The sequence below is a fragment of the Primulina eburnea genome, chromosome 1 (genome assembly GCF_022965805.1).
Source record: "Primulina eburnea isolate SZY01 chromosome 1, ASM2296580v1, whole genome shotgun sequence".
Taxonomy (NCBI): Eukaryota; Viridiplantae; Streptophyta; class Magnoliopsida; order Lamiales; family Gesneriaceae; genus Primulina; species Primulina eburnea.
Genome location: NC_133101.1, coordinates 51,466,100 through 51,479,831, shown reverse-complemented (window position 1 = coordinate 51,479,831; position 13,732 = coordinate 51,466,100). Strand labels below are relative to the sequence as shown.

Sequence of the window (13,732 nt, the reverse complement as noted above, 5' to 3'; positions counted from 1 at the left end):
AAATACAATATATTGAAGATCAAACAAGTGCTTTTGAAGGGGATTCAAAGCATGGGCAGTTAGCATGAAGAAATCAGCTAGTTGAGAGTACAAGCCCTTGTGTGAGGATACATTTGAGATGTACACTGTAACTGATAAATTCCTCACACACAATCACTCAAACTTCTACAAGAGAGTTGAACTTCAAAGATTAGTTGAGTGAGTCTTGCACGAAGACGTAAAACATGTGTATGTAGTCTTTTCATATGAGACATTAAACAGTATGTTGATTGTGAGGTGCTGCCTACAATCGTGAGTGCTAGGAGTTCAGTTTAGGCATTGGGTAAGTCCTAGCTGAATGGGTTTGTACAAAGAGTTGTATAAATCAAAGTATTCTAGTGAATCCTTCCCAAAGGGAAGAAGGGGTGACGTAGGAGTATTTAAATCTCCGAACATCCATAAAAAAATTCGTGTCTATTTATTTATTGCATTTAATTATCATTTCCATAGTTTTAAAGATGCATTGTTGAAGCATTTTATGTGTGTTCTTCAAATTCCAAAATATTGTATACCAAGTGTTTGATAAAATGCTTTAACTAAAATATTTTTTTCTTATTCAACTTGCATATATTTTAAATGCTTTACAAAATATTTAGTCGGTTTCTACGAAGGATTATTTCGAGTATCTTCCGCTTGGTTTTTAACCAAACTCGATTTAATTAATCGGTGTTCAATATTTCAAGAACCGAGCTATTGTAGCTCAACGATTACCCCCTAGTCGATCCCAACACATTTCTACATCGAGAGTCCATGGCATATAATTTTTCCTCCTAATATCAAGAGCATTGAATTCGATCTTTGCCAAGTTTGACATGGTGGTACTAAAAAAATTATGATGCATTTTATTAGTTAATGAATATTGCAATACAAAGTAATGGATAAACAACAAGTACAAGCATTCGTAAAAATAAAGAAAACACACGAGGATGATATTCTCCGATAAATACAAGATTCATGAGTATTATAACCAAAATAATTAAAAATAACCTAGAGAAATCCATCTTCTTTTTTCTTCGAAAATTTGATGGAAAATTATTTTTAGAGAAGAAGAGAAAGTTGGAGTGATTGAATGTATTTGTGAGACCATATTTATAGGGCAAAAACTAGCCGTTTTGTTACCGTTTATGACCATTGGTATACAAAAAAATAAATGTATGTATTTGTATAATTTTATGGTAATAATATGTTGTATATAATATTAGTCAGGTTTAAATAATTAGGTATATAATATCACATTATTATAATGAAGTGTCATAAGGTATTTTGTTTAAATACCTTATAGGCTTTTATACTTGTCGTATCCCTTGCCGGGAGTGTGGGTTATCGTCTTAACATCATCCCAGGATTTATAACAAGTTTTTTGAAAAAATTATTTTTATTATGTCTGATCTTTATTATATAATAACATTTTATTATATATTAAATATATACACAATAAATAAATAAACAGTAAAATAAATATTGTTACTCTTGTTATCTTTTTCTTCTGTTTTGGAGCTTGGAAAAATATGGAGGACTTTTAGATCTTCGTACTGATAACGTATTATGAAAAAGTAAAAATTTATGGTAAAAAAATAAAAATATCAAACTCTCAAAATTATCAAACTACATACTTTATAATATTTTTCTCTCAACTCAATTGTGAATTTTTCACAATGGTGAGGCTATTTATAAAATTTCTTTGGTAATAATCCAAAAAATAAATTACATCATTACCTTTATCATCACACACAAATTTCTAATTTTTACAACTCTTATTTTCAACATTCAAATATTCAATACACCTATTTTGAATATTAATTTTCAAGAAGAATCGCACGTTATTTCGTGATTATCAACAAAACATTTCGTAAACAATTTTTACAGTTGTATTAGTTTTATATTTATATCTATGATTATAATTATTTACGTCTGATATTTATTATTATTATTTAAAAACCCGAGTCTTTGTCTTCCTAGGCTGTGTTTGGTACGTGTGATGAGATTAATAATACTACCAAGTTCTAGTGATAAAGTAAGGATAATGAAAAGATGAGATAAATTTGTTATGTTGTTTGGTATGTTTTATGTGGTGATTAGAAATTTGTGATTACCCCGAGAAATTACCACATTACCCCTTCTAACCATTTAATATATACTTCTGGTAGAACCCTGGAGCTCACTTTCGTAGATTTGCTTTCTCCAAATACATATCGTCTCTTAGGCTTCAAGCTTATTGTCAACAGAACCTACCACAAGATTTCTCCACACCAGATCTGCTAAGAATGAGCTGGTACGTTAATGATTTCTTCTGATCTGGTTTTTCAATTGGTCTTTGTGGTACAAATTTCAGTGTTCTTGCGTTTTTTACTTTACGGCGATTTGTGTTATGCGTTAACCTATTTTTTTTTTCCTGTATTATGTAAACTACCATCGTTCTGGAGCTAGGTTCGTCACTCGGCTCTTCGTGACACATTGTTGTACTAACTCCATCTCAGATTCGAGTAAATCAACATTTATTTGTGTGTTGTCCTCCGAAATACGATGATGATGTTTTCCTACACCTCAATTTATCAGTTAGATGCTCAATATTCAACTACATCTATGATTTTCACCTGTTTACGTAAACAACTTTCGTGCTCTGGAATAGCGGCTGTTTTGTGTTGAATTTGGTTTTTGTTCCGTTGTCTGGACGCATTGATTTAATAATTCAGACAGAGCTTCAAACATATTTGGTTAAATAAGGTGTTATAACAGTAAAATATATGTGTTTGAAACACTTTCAATTGCAATCGCAGACAAAAAATATATGTTGTTTTCGTTGGAAGAAAAGTTGGCATTTTTGAAAAGTGGTCAGATGCACACGCCCAAGTTTATCGATTTCTTGGCGCATGTTACAAAGGCTACGATACTAGAAAAGAGGCTCATGAGGCCTTTCATCACAAACCACCACAGGAACCCTAATCGAATGAACAAAATTGTTCGAGTTCTACTTCTACGGGATCGTCTGGTGGGAAAGTAAAACATTCTGAAAAATTTTCTGACTGTTTGAAGGCTCAATCAGAGCTAGCTTCTGAGATTCGCAATCTCTGTTCCAAAATGGATAAGTTATGCGAGGAGATACAACATGAATTGCATCAAAATGAATAGAATGACTACTGATGATCCACCTACTAGGTTAAGTTTGTGTAATTTTGTTGTACTGAATCCTTATGTTTATCAGGTGTTTAATTCCTTTTTCTCATTGTCTGTTTTTTAAATTTCAAGTTAATTTGTTTCTTTACTTTGTTCCTTTATTGCAAAAAAAAAATACTTGTTTGTAGGTTCATATGGTTTGTGCCTTTATTTAATTTAATGTCTTATAACTGTCCACTACTCCTTTAAATACCCAAACCTACTGTCTTGTTCTACACCTTCATTTATTGTCTTGTATCTGCTCACCGCCAAGTGATGTACTGAAAAGTATTCCAAAATCTTATGGCAACTGACAAGCTGTGGAGGTCAAATCACTGGCTACCTTTGGTAAGAAAGTATTTAATACTAGTAGTTGTGCATAAAAATTGCTCATTTTTGGGGTTTTTAAATACATTCTTCGTTCATATGCTTGTTAATGTCATAAATCTACTTGGTTTTATTTTGTTTGCCTAGTATGAAAAGAAACAAGATGTCAACAACTTTCCCAGTTGGTTCAGAGGAAACAATTACAAGCAAATACATTGTACATGTGGTAGATCTTTGTTTGGATGATGAAAAGAAGGAAGAGCAACTGGTTCGTAAATCAGCCATGAAAGGGAAATATGTTGTCAAGTTTGAAGAACCAAAAGTGAAAGTGAAAGCCCAGATTAACAAAAGATGTAAGTTTAGTCAACCACCAACACCTACAGGGCATGACGTGCATCAGGAAGACATTGAGAGTAAGCAAAAGAACATCAGTGATCCGAGGAAAAGCAGACCGTCTGTCGTAATACTTGATAGCTCTGAAGAATCCACTGTCTAATATTAAGTGTACCACATGCAGCGACTTATAACATATTAGTAGTTGTGTTTTTCTTTCCTGTTGTTAAACTTCTTTTTGAGCCACCCCTTTTGAGTACATGGGTGTGCTATGTGTTTATGTCATATAAAGAGGATTGAGTTGGAGATCCACCTTCTAATCTAAATCTTTGTTTATAATGTTGAACTCACGTCAATGTTTCTGAATGTGCTATACAGTTAAGTATATACATTATCGAGCTTAGTAATTATATGGGGATCTTATTTATATTTAATATTTTATTACTTCAATATTATTATCTCCCAAATTTCATGTAAATAGATACGTGGATACAAAAATGTTCAAACTTTAGATGAGGTACATGTGCTCCTGAACTTAAATTTCTTTTTATGCATTTTCGTATAAAAATATATTTAGTTTGTCAGGATGTGAAAAATAAAAATGAGGACACAACTGCAATGTACAAGAGTAAAGCCACTTGAGTTTGTAAATGATGTAAACATATGAGGTTACAGTACCATATATATGTAGCAATTTGCAGTTGAGCACCGAGTCCAATTTTCGGAGAAATCACAAAATGATCAGCTTCATGAGGACATGTAATATATTATTCAATTTTGAATATCGATGCAGTCAAGTGTCAAAATAGCATTTGAGCACCAACTCCAATTTTCTGAGGAATGCTCTATCATTAACGGCTGAACTTTGAGCTTTAATTGACACATTTCCTAGTAACACAAAAGTAGCAGTGTCATACACGCAAATGTTCATACCAGAATCAAAATATCTTAACGACTTCTTGTTTAACTTTGCTACCAAAAACAAAATATAAAACCAATTGATAAGCTTCATGAAACAGTAACAACACAATTTCCATTACTGACCATTCAGTAACCTTCTAACCAATGTCAGCCTTCCTTTATCACCGAGTCGTTCGAACAATGCCAAATCGTTGTGATTATTAAGCAGCAACTTCGCTACCATCACTTGTTCATCCTCTGTCAGTTCTTTGATACCCGCCAAAGCTTCCAAAACTTTATCTTGAATGGCTGCAATCTTATCAACTCCTGAAAGTTCTTTAATCAATTCTCCCATTGTATCTTTTGTGATATGAGCCAAGTTGTTTATTGCTGCAACAATGGATTCATCCGCATCAACTGATAGCTTCCTTTTTTTGCTTTTCGATGTAGCACCTGCCTTTGGTTTAGATGAGGTCGCATTAGTTTCAGACACTGAATCTTCAAAAGTTTGTTGCATGCTGAATGTTGGGTGACCATCAATCGGAATGTCATTTGGAACTTCGTCATCCAATTGGAGCACCTCGTGCAACACATGTTGAAACGTTTTGGCTTGATCTCCAGTTGCTCGATCGTTTCCAAAAATTTCACACCAATCGTCATAATGAGTCCACTGCTTGTATCGCATCGTTCTCAATGTCTGGTCCGCCTAAGAATAACAAATATATGATACAATTAACGAACTGATAAGTTGAGAAAATAATTTGGCTAAAAAACATACCATAACGATTGCTTCCCATGTCTCGTCATTGACATCTATGGTGTGGTTTGTTTCGTTCCATCTAACACCACTTCAGCTTAATATTGTCACTAACGAACAGTAAGTTTTCTTCCAAACATGTATCTTCGAGTTAGGGATGTAAACAAACCAAACCGTTCGCGAGCTATTCGAAGCTCGGCTCGATAAAAAGCTTGTTTGAGTTCGTTTGTTAATCATATCAAACCAATCTCAAGCTCGATTTTGAGCTCGACAACTTAATCAAACCAAGCTCAAGCCTAAGCGTATTCGGCTCGTGAGCTCGCAAACATGTTTGCTAATAGGCTCGCGAGCTCGAACTCGGCTCGTTTAGGTGGTTCGTAAGGTCGAACTTGACTCATTTGTTGAGTTGACAAATAAAAATATTAGTACTAATAAAAGTTAAACTTTTATGTCTAATATAAAATTAGTTCATAGATATATTTAATTTTAACAAGCTCGAATCAAGCTCAAATTCGAGCTCAATTGTATGTTTTACGAGCTCGAAAACGAGCCGAGCTCAAGTTATTCTTGTTAAATATGATAAACGAGCTATTAATAAACCAAGCTCGAGCTCGGCTTGATTAACATGATAAACGAGCTTTTAACGAGTTGAACTCGAGCTTTTCACAAGCTTAGTAATTTCAAGACAAGTCGAATTCTAGCCTGATGATAAAAGCTCGAATAAAGCTCGAGCTTGAGCTCGAACTCTATCAATCTTAAACGAGCCAAACTCAAGCCAGATTATGAAAGCTCGAATCAAGCTCGAGCTCGAGCTTGAGCTTGAATTAATCTTAAACGAGCCAAACTCAAGCCTGATACTGTTCGGCTTGGTTTGGATCGTTTACATCCCTAATTCGAGTTGATATGTGGATTGCCATGTAATATGCAAAAAGGAATAGCTGTTTGAATTGTTGTTTCAAGTAAAAAGGAAAAAAAAAACATATAAATCTCAAAAGGAAAAAAAAACATATAAATCAAGCTTCAACACAAGAATTAAACAGAAAGAGGCAAGATGTTTTTCTAATGGAACCGTTGATAACACAGTAAGAGGTTTGCTCCACAAACAAATATATTTTTGTCTCCGACCGTCGGAGAGTAAGTAATGGGATCTGAAATTGATTAAAACCAAAATTGAAAATTGCATACCAAATCACACTTCTGAAATACACAGAATGCATACCTGAAATAAGCGCCGCTACGGAATGTTTGAGATTCAACTATAGAAAAGACTGGGTGAATGTCGAATGAGTTTTGTAGGACAAAGGCTAAATTGGTCACTACAAGTTATGTGTGCAATAAAGTAGCAGACAAAATTATTAATTACGTAGCCCAACTTGGGATTGTTATGCATTGTTTTCTTGAATGAAGAGTGATATTATCGAAAACATATAGTTATCCCTAGTGTCTAAAAATCCAGACAAACAACAAATTAAAAATTAATCACAACCTAATCAATGCTACGAAACACAGCCCCACTTGAATCCCAAGGTTAGATAGTCGACGCCGTTTCACTCTCTCACGCACAGAGAGCTCCTTGAATCCAGTTTTGTTTCTGAATTTCGACTGGAAAGGTTGAAGTAGTTCATCGATTTGAGCCCATGGATAAGCAAAGCGTGCTAGGGAATAATGATATAGACGATGTCCGCTGGCTTTGCTCTTTAACGGAATCTGAACTAGTAAATTCAATTGTGTTTTCTAGTTTCGTGATTTTTTCCCTCTATTGGTGCATAATCTTCTCTTGTTTTCGTTGTTTTTGTTCATCAGGATTTATTGACGGGTTTAAAGAATTTGGTCCATCTTCGCGCGAAGAAGATCGGTCATGAGGATTTAGCGGAGAAATTCGACCTAACGATGCTTCGAACCCTCAGTATGCTCTCTTGTTAATCCATTGTGTTTGAATTTCAAATTTATATAGAAAAATCGGACCTTTTTAGTTTTTTATCACTTATTATTTATTTTAATGTCAGTATGCTTTTAATATCATCAATATCATTTTTCAGAACCTCTTATTATATGAAAAACTTATAATGAAGATAAGTGGATTTTCTTGAGCCATGAGCAGTTGAATATATCTTGTTTATTACGTAGTTATCAAAAGGCCATGAGGCTTGCGCCTGACCTCAAGACATTGCGAGGACATTGTGGGGCCAACCTTCGGGCATGGAGCACGCATCTTGGTGCGACATCTTAAGCCATATTTTAGGCTCACCTCGAATGGAAGAATTGTGTAGTTCTAGTGAATGGATCAACTGTTATATTTTGTTTATAGTAATCTATTTCAAACATCTAAATTTAAAATCTTATCGTTAGTGCACATCACTTTATATATATTATTTATTATGCCTAGTTGCTAATGCACGTGTTAGATGTATTTGTGTTATTAAAAGAATTGGGTTGCTATTTTGAGCTCGCAAACTCAGTTTATGCCATACTGGTCTGAGACTTTCGATAATTTGTAATTTGAAAAGGGTGAATATTATGCACCTAAGGACTGAATGATAGCGTTTTATGCTAATTATTCATTGGGTAAAAATGAAAGATGTGATAGAACTTTTATATTCCCCGTTGTCCTGTCCGAATCTGAACCTGGATTCTTGTGCATTACAGACTTGTATGTTTTTAATGATAAATATGTAACCATATTAGTAGTCTTTCTTGTCTAGAAGTACTTTCAATCTTTATATTTTGGCTACGATTTTTGTGTACCTTTTTCTTTGATTGATTTATTCATTTTTCTTTTATGTGTGGTAGCACTTCATTGATCGACTGCTGCTTATATTTTGAATATTTACAGGTTTCTATTTCATGGAAAATTTGAAAGGGCGGCTCAAGGATTTACTGGGCCCTACAGGTTTTGGTCCTAATTCATTGAATCATAATATCAGTGATGATTTTGGTAGTAGGACCATCGAGGAGTTATATCCATTCATCAGTTATGATAAGAGGAAAATAATTGCTGATATGTAAGTAATTTTTCTGAGGAGCATTCAGCATAATGTCATGTCGAACAATATCGTAATACCAAGGTCACCAGTTCCTAAAAATTTCGTATTCATGTTCTAAGAAACAGCTCGAGTTATTTGTCAAGTAATGAAGATTGGGGTTACATTTATTCATGTTAAGGCTCTATCTGGTTTCTAGATGTTATTTTTGTTCTCTCTCATTGTCGATTCACCTGCTTGTGAGCCTTGTGGTGTATAATTAAAGGTTTCGTAAATATCTTGTTCTGCATTGCTTGGTTTGTTGGTCAAGATTCATTGAACAGATTGTTGGTAAATTCATTTCAACACCTGACCTTGAATGAAACTAGGGTTGTAAGTTAAGTTGAGACAACTCATGAGCCTACGAAGTCAAGCCCAATTCTCAAGCACGCGAATTTAAGCATGAGCTTATTTCTTTTGGATTCTACGAGCTGGAGCTCAGCTCAATATTTTCCGATTATCTCAAGCTAACCAGTGAAATTTCACAAGCTCAACTCGAGCTTGTGTCATTCTCGGCTCCTGTGCCAGGAAAATTTGGTGATTGACTGACTCTCCCTGAAAATGTTTTTAAAAGTATGACCTCCATGTTTATATCTTTTTACCATGAGAAAAGTCATAAAATATAAAAAAATTACTGCTTTGAGGTTTGATTTCAAGCTATATCGAACGACTTTTGGGGGATAGAGATTTAGGAATATCTAAATTTACCATAACTTGGGTAAATTCTGAAATAATTAGTGTGTTCCATAAAAGTGAAAAAGTTTTTAGAATCGGCATCGTGCCCCCTGGGTCCCTCTGAGGTACATAAATTTTTTGCTTGTGATATTCTTGGTGGAAGGTGGAAAAAGCGGATTATAAATCTTTCTTAATCTCTGGGATACGAGCAAGTTTATCGTACTTTTTTATTTGATAGCTCAGCCTAATGATACTCATCCTATAATCACTTTTCAAATTTACCTCGTCTGTTAAATTTTATCCAATGATTTGCTTGTGTACGAATATTATTTGACATCGACTTGTTGACGTTTACATTTCATTGATAATAATCAGAACTTTTTCTGATCCTGATGCTAATCCATTGCGTTTCTGTATAGGTTTCCTCAGGACATGTCTGCAAATCAAAAGCAGAAGACCGGGAACTGAAGGTTCACTTAGACTTCGTAGAGTTGTCACACCTAACTAGCCATTAAAACCAAGGATATCCAGTTTCCGCTCTAAGAATTTAGTGCTGCAGATGCTGAAATTGTATCACTGCTCGGGCAAATGTTAATTTTTTGTTGTTTGTTAAGCTTTTTGTGGATGGACAAAAGATTTGTAGAAACATATTCTATACAAAAGACAAGGAAAAAGTACTCCTGTGATTTCCTTTGTCACTGCACATTATATTATTTACTTACAGGCATTTGTTTGTTATTTTTTCACTTATTCATATGTCCAAAATTTGATATGATAAATTGTACTTCAATCAGTTACCAAGTGTCGAGAATCGTATATGGAAATGAAATTGTGAAACATGCTGATACTGGTGAAGACACTAGTTTATGGGACTTAAGAGCATATACGCGAAAACTATCTACACTGGAGGGCCTTCACCACCTATACAGCTTTGTCTCCAATAAGGTATGTCCAAGACTAACGAAGGGTTGATCTCATAATCTTTATTTAGTGACTAATTAACGACTTCCACCATCTTTAAAGCTTGATGGACACTGCTCTTGGGTCCTTGAACTTGCCCATATTAGTTAAAAGGAATCTGGCCCCATCTTCGCCTGGTATATGTGCCATTACGTGACCCCTGATCGATATTAAGAATATGATTCTATCCAATTTATTAAAATGGGTCCCAATAGGCCTAGTTCCTCCTTGTTCATGCATATACTCCAAGAAAGAGGCAAGAATTAGTCAAAAGGTAGTCAATGGTGAGATTGAGTGAAAAGAGGAAGAAAAGGGACCTTAAAGGTTCATAAACTCTTGTCATTTAGAGAATTTGGAGAACCCACATTGTGCATCATCTTTGAGGCAGACTCTGGCCCATTCAAAGCTGTAATTTAATGGATGCAATGTATCTGCTCAGTGGTGCTCTCTGTGGTTGATAATTTTATAGAGTAAAATGCATTATGATCCCTTTTCAATCATTCATATCATGAATTGGCAACATCTGTGAGATTTAGTGTAGTGCATTATTTTTTGTGGGTTTCACTTGCATTTGTCGACATGGGTTTTTATAGAGGAATTCATGTTTGACATATTTGGTTGCTTCTCGAATATATTTATTCAATAAAGCGGAAAAGAAAGGTATAGGGGAATGTTAAGAGTCAAGTTGCTGATAATCCATTCATTTCTCTATCATGTGGGTTTCATTTGGATTATTCTCCACAAAAACACCAACAAATCTCACGCATCGGTTGCTTGATTTTTCACTTGAGATATAAGTTCAGCCTCTTAAGTTCCCATTCAGTGTTTTAGTTAGAGACAGATGTTACATCACGTTCTTCCCAATCATGGTTCTGAAAATTTAGACTTGATTATAATATTTTATCAGTTAACATGAAAATTCGACATCCATATTTAAAATTTTCATTTTTGTTTCTTTCAAGCGCAACAACATTCGTTCCATTTAGAGTTTTATCTCGGGTTGAGTTTGTTGGGAGTAATTTTTTTTTATCTATAAGACATTCACGCGAAGGTCTCACTTCAAAAAAGAAAATATGAGGTCCATCAGTTTTTTTAAAAAATTTACAGTGAGATGTTTGTACAAACATCTTATACAAACATATCAAGAGTATAATTCTCAGTGTAGCGGACTCGCTCTTTATCCCTCAATACCTACACAAATTGCACCATGGTTGCAAGAGCTATTGTCTTTACTTTAAAAACCAGATTTTATATTTTAAAGGGCCCTACTTCTCTTGATTGCTGTTTATCAACTGTTAATAATTGGCGAGGCCAAGAACATTAATACGTCCATTCCAGGAAAAAAAAAACAAAAAGAGCCGATGAAGAAACTATAATCACAGAGAAACTTTCACTGAAAATATTATCGACATTTCCAGGAAGGAATCTAAATAATAATTGGGGTGAACTTTCTATTTATAAGAATTTAGTCGTTTCTCCTCTTAAAAATTTAGATTTTCTTCACTCTGTTGTATAAATTTAATGTGAAATGTGGGGTTAATGATGCAGTTTGAGTCCTTATTTTTTTATTTAAAATTTTTGGAATATGAGTGAGACTGTTTGCGAATTTGATTCGCATCATGTTTTAACTATTAGAAGACAAAGACACAGTTAGCTTCTGTCTGTTGTGCAATCAACATATATGTCACCAAACATCAAGTCTTGCTGAATAAATCCAAGTCATTACAGGTTTAATCAGACATCTGATTGCAATTAAATGCAAGACAATCCAAGAAAATAAGATGGAAAAAATTGATATAAACTTTATTAATAACACTTTTTAATTCCACCATGTGTCAACGATGGACACAAATTACAAACGAGTATAATTCTTGACTTCTGGATTTGAGTTATACAGATTAAACTCAGAAAAAAATGGGAAAAAATCTTGTAATCTTCAACTGTTCCTATGTGGCAATTGTGGGTAAGCCTCAAAGTTGGGATGTCAGGGAGCAAAGTGGGCAGGGGAAAGTCCCTGGCTTGCTACATCTTGAATCTTGAGTGCTTCAAATGGTGCCTTTGCTTTCTGCAAAATATACAGAGGAAGTCCTTGCATGGCCTGGATGATATCTATGTCTGAATTGAAGTCATTTGCTGTGCTTGCTGCCGTGAGCTTCATCGACAGGAACTGAATCGCGAGATTCGAAAAAATTGTATCAGGATTTGAATCTTTTGACTAAGATGGAAAAAAGAAAATTAGTTCATGGATCAATTAAATTACTCACCTCTACCTGATTCTGTAGAGACTGAACATAGTTGATAATCTCATCCAACATCACTGCCATTCCCATTGTCTGTTCAGTGGGTTGATTTATATTAATAAAGTTAGAAAATTATCAAAATAATTGAAGAAAATTCTCCAGAGATCTATTTAAACTGAAAGATTCATCACCTTATAACATCCTGGAACAATGTCTTGCAGACATCTTAATCTCTCGTTGATTTTTTCTCTTCTGACCTGGTACAGATTTTAAACTTAATTTGTTGTGTTGTTAGATTGTTTGGAGAGGAAAAGTTAATAAAAAGAGCTATAGGAAACTACTCACTCTTTCTGCTAAACTGTGGCTATCAGTAGCTAGGCCCCTTTTGGCTCTAACGTGTACCACTTCCCTTGGCTTTTCATTTTCCTCTTCATTTTCAGAGCTTTTCACTTTCTTCCCTTTTCTTGAATTCTTAAAACATAAGAAAATATTTAATCAAATAACACACTCTAGACTTAATCAAGAATTTGAATTCACATAATCAAGAATTACTAGAAAGCTTACATTTTTCACTATTTTTCCATTTGCAGACACTTGAGGGGATGAATTTGCGACTGTTGCTTTCCTTTTCTTTTCTCTTCGATCTTTATCGTTCGAGATAGTTTGATTAGCAGTAGCTGTGTTCACCACCACAGAGCTATCATCTTGCATATATAATCCAGGGAAAGTTTCCAATTTCCCGGTGCAATCTGCTAGACGTGGGAAATAATTATGATTGGGATAACCAATCAAGCTCTGAAAGTTCAAGGCAAAGGATTCTTGATGACTTGGATTTATCCCTGAAAAATGGTGCAAGAATTCAATGCTTGGATCAATGTCGGATAAAGAGAATAGTCGTCTATGGCTTTGCAAGAAGTGATCTGCCATTTCTATAATTAAGGAAAAACTGTTTAAGTCGTGTCTGCTTAGGCTGAAGCTAATGGCTGTGTTTCTGTTTAACAAGGCGTCTTGTGATTGCTACCATATATAAACAAGGCAAGATCATAATTTTGAGTAATGGCAATTTGGGCTTCCTTGGTTGTGTCGGTGCAATCGGTGATATATCCAAAATGTGTGGTCCATTCACTAACATGAGAAAGTGGCATATCTTTTATTCTCGTTTATGTCCCTTTAATTCCAAATTCAACGAAGATGTCCTCTTCTTTTGTTTGATGAAACACAAAATGTGGTGGGTGCCAGTTCCATTAACATCTTTTTCTCTTTATGTTAGCTGCCTCATTCAATCGGGAAAAAAAATTGTAGTGTTTTTAGGTTTTTATATTATCATT

General features: G+C 34.4%; 3 protein-coding genes and 1 long non-coding RNA gene across 13 annotated transcripts; 1 reads left to right on the top strand and 3 right to left on the bottom strand.

The window, feature by feature from the left end:
• Positions 1-2,006: 2,006 nt before the first annotated feature.
• LOC140830519 (uncharacterized) lies at positions 2,007-6,863 on the bottom strand. Its single transcript, XR_012117639.1, has 3 exons — positions 6,729-6,863; positions 6,635-6,657; positions 2,007-2,334 (listed from the first exon to the last, which is right to left on the bottom strand). It is a non-coding gene; the product is annotated as an uncharacterized lncRNA (long non-coding RNA).
• On the bottom strand, positions 4,669-5,662 carry LOC140812321 (uncharacterized). Its single transcript, XM_073170564.1, has 2 exons — positions 5,531-5,662; positions 4,669-5,458 (listed from the first exon to the last, which is right to left on the bottom strand). Exons 1-2 carry the CDS (start codon positions 5,531-5,533, stop codon positions 4,889-4,891), a joined length of 573 nt encoding a protein of 190 aa, XP_073026665.1. The 5' UTR covers positions 5,534-5,662; the 3' UTR covers positions 4,669-4,888.
• Positions 6,864-7,017: 154 nt separating the features above from the next.
• On the top strand, positions 7,018-13,105 carry LOC140830487 (uncharacterized). Of its 9 annotated transcripts, none has more exons than XR_012117631.1 (6): positions 7,018-7,224; positions 7,313-7,415; positions 8,343-8,511; positions 9,624-9,674; positions 9,999-10,149; positions 10,228-11,214. XR_012117631.1 is itself a non-coding variant. In XM_073193847.1 (5 exons), the coding sequence occupies exons 1-4, from the start codon at positions 7,147-7,149 to the stop codon at positions 9,670-9,672; spliced, it is 399 nt and encodes a 132-aa protein (XP_073049948.1). In that variant the 5' UTR covers positions 7,018-7,146; the 3' UTR covers positions 9,673-9,674; positions 11,243-11,429. The 9 variants fall into 9 exon arrangements, 4 of the variants coding, with proteins under 4 accessions (XP_073049948.1, XP_073049929.1, XP_073049973.1 ...); XR_012117629.1 differs by lacking the exon at positions 10,228-11,214 and adding an exon at positions 12,995-13,105 and having other exon boundaries at positions 7,021-7,224; positions 9,624-9,878; XR_012117628.1 differs by having other exon boundaries at positions 7,021-7,224; positions 9,624-9,878; positions 10,228-11,196.
• On the bottom strand, positions 11,446-13,458 carry LOC140830472 (transcription factor BC1-like). 2 transcript variants are annotated; one of them, XM_073193809.1, is made up of 5 exons: positions 12,969-13,458; positions 12,750-12,875; positions 12,596-12,661; positions 12,429-12,497; positions 11,446-12,331 (listed from the first exon to the last, which is right to left on the bottom strand). In XM_073193809.1, exons 1-5 carry the CDS (start codon positions 13,329-13,331, stop codon positions 12,149-12,151), a joined length of 807 nt encoding a protein of 268 aa, XP_073049910.1. In that variant the 5' UTR covers positions 13,332-13,458; the 3' UTR covers positions 11,446-12,148. The 2 variants fall into 2 exon arrangements, with proteins under 2 accessions (XP_073049910.1, XP_073049919.1); XM_073193818.1 differs by having other exon boundaries at positions 12,435-12,497.
• Between the last annotated feature and the right edge of the window lie 274 nt (positions 13,459-13,732).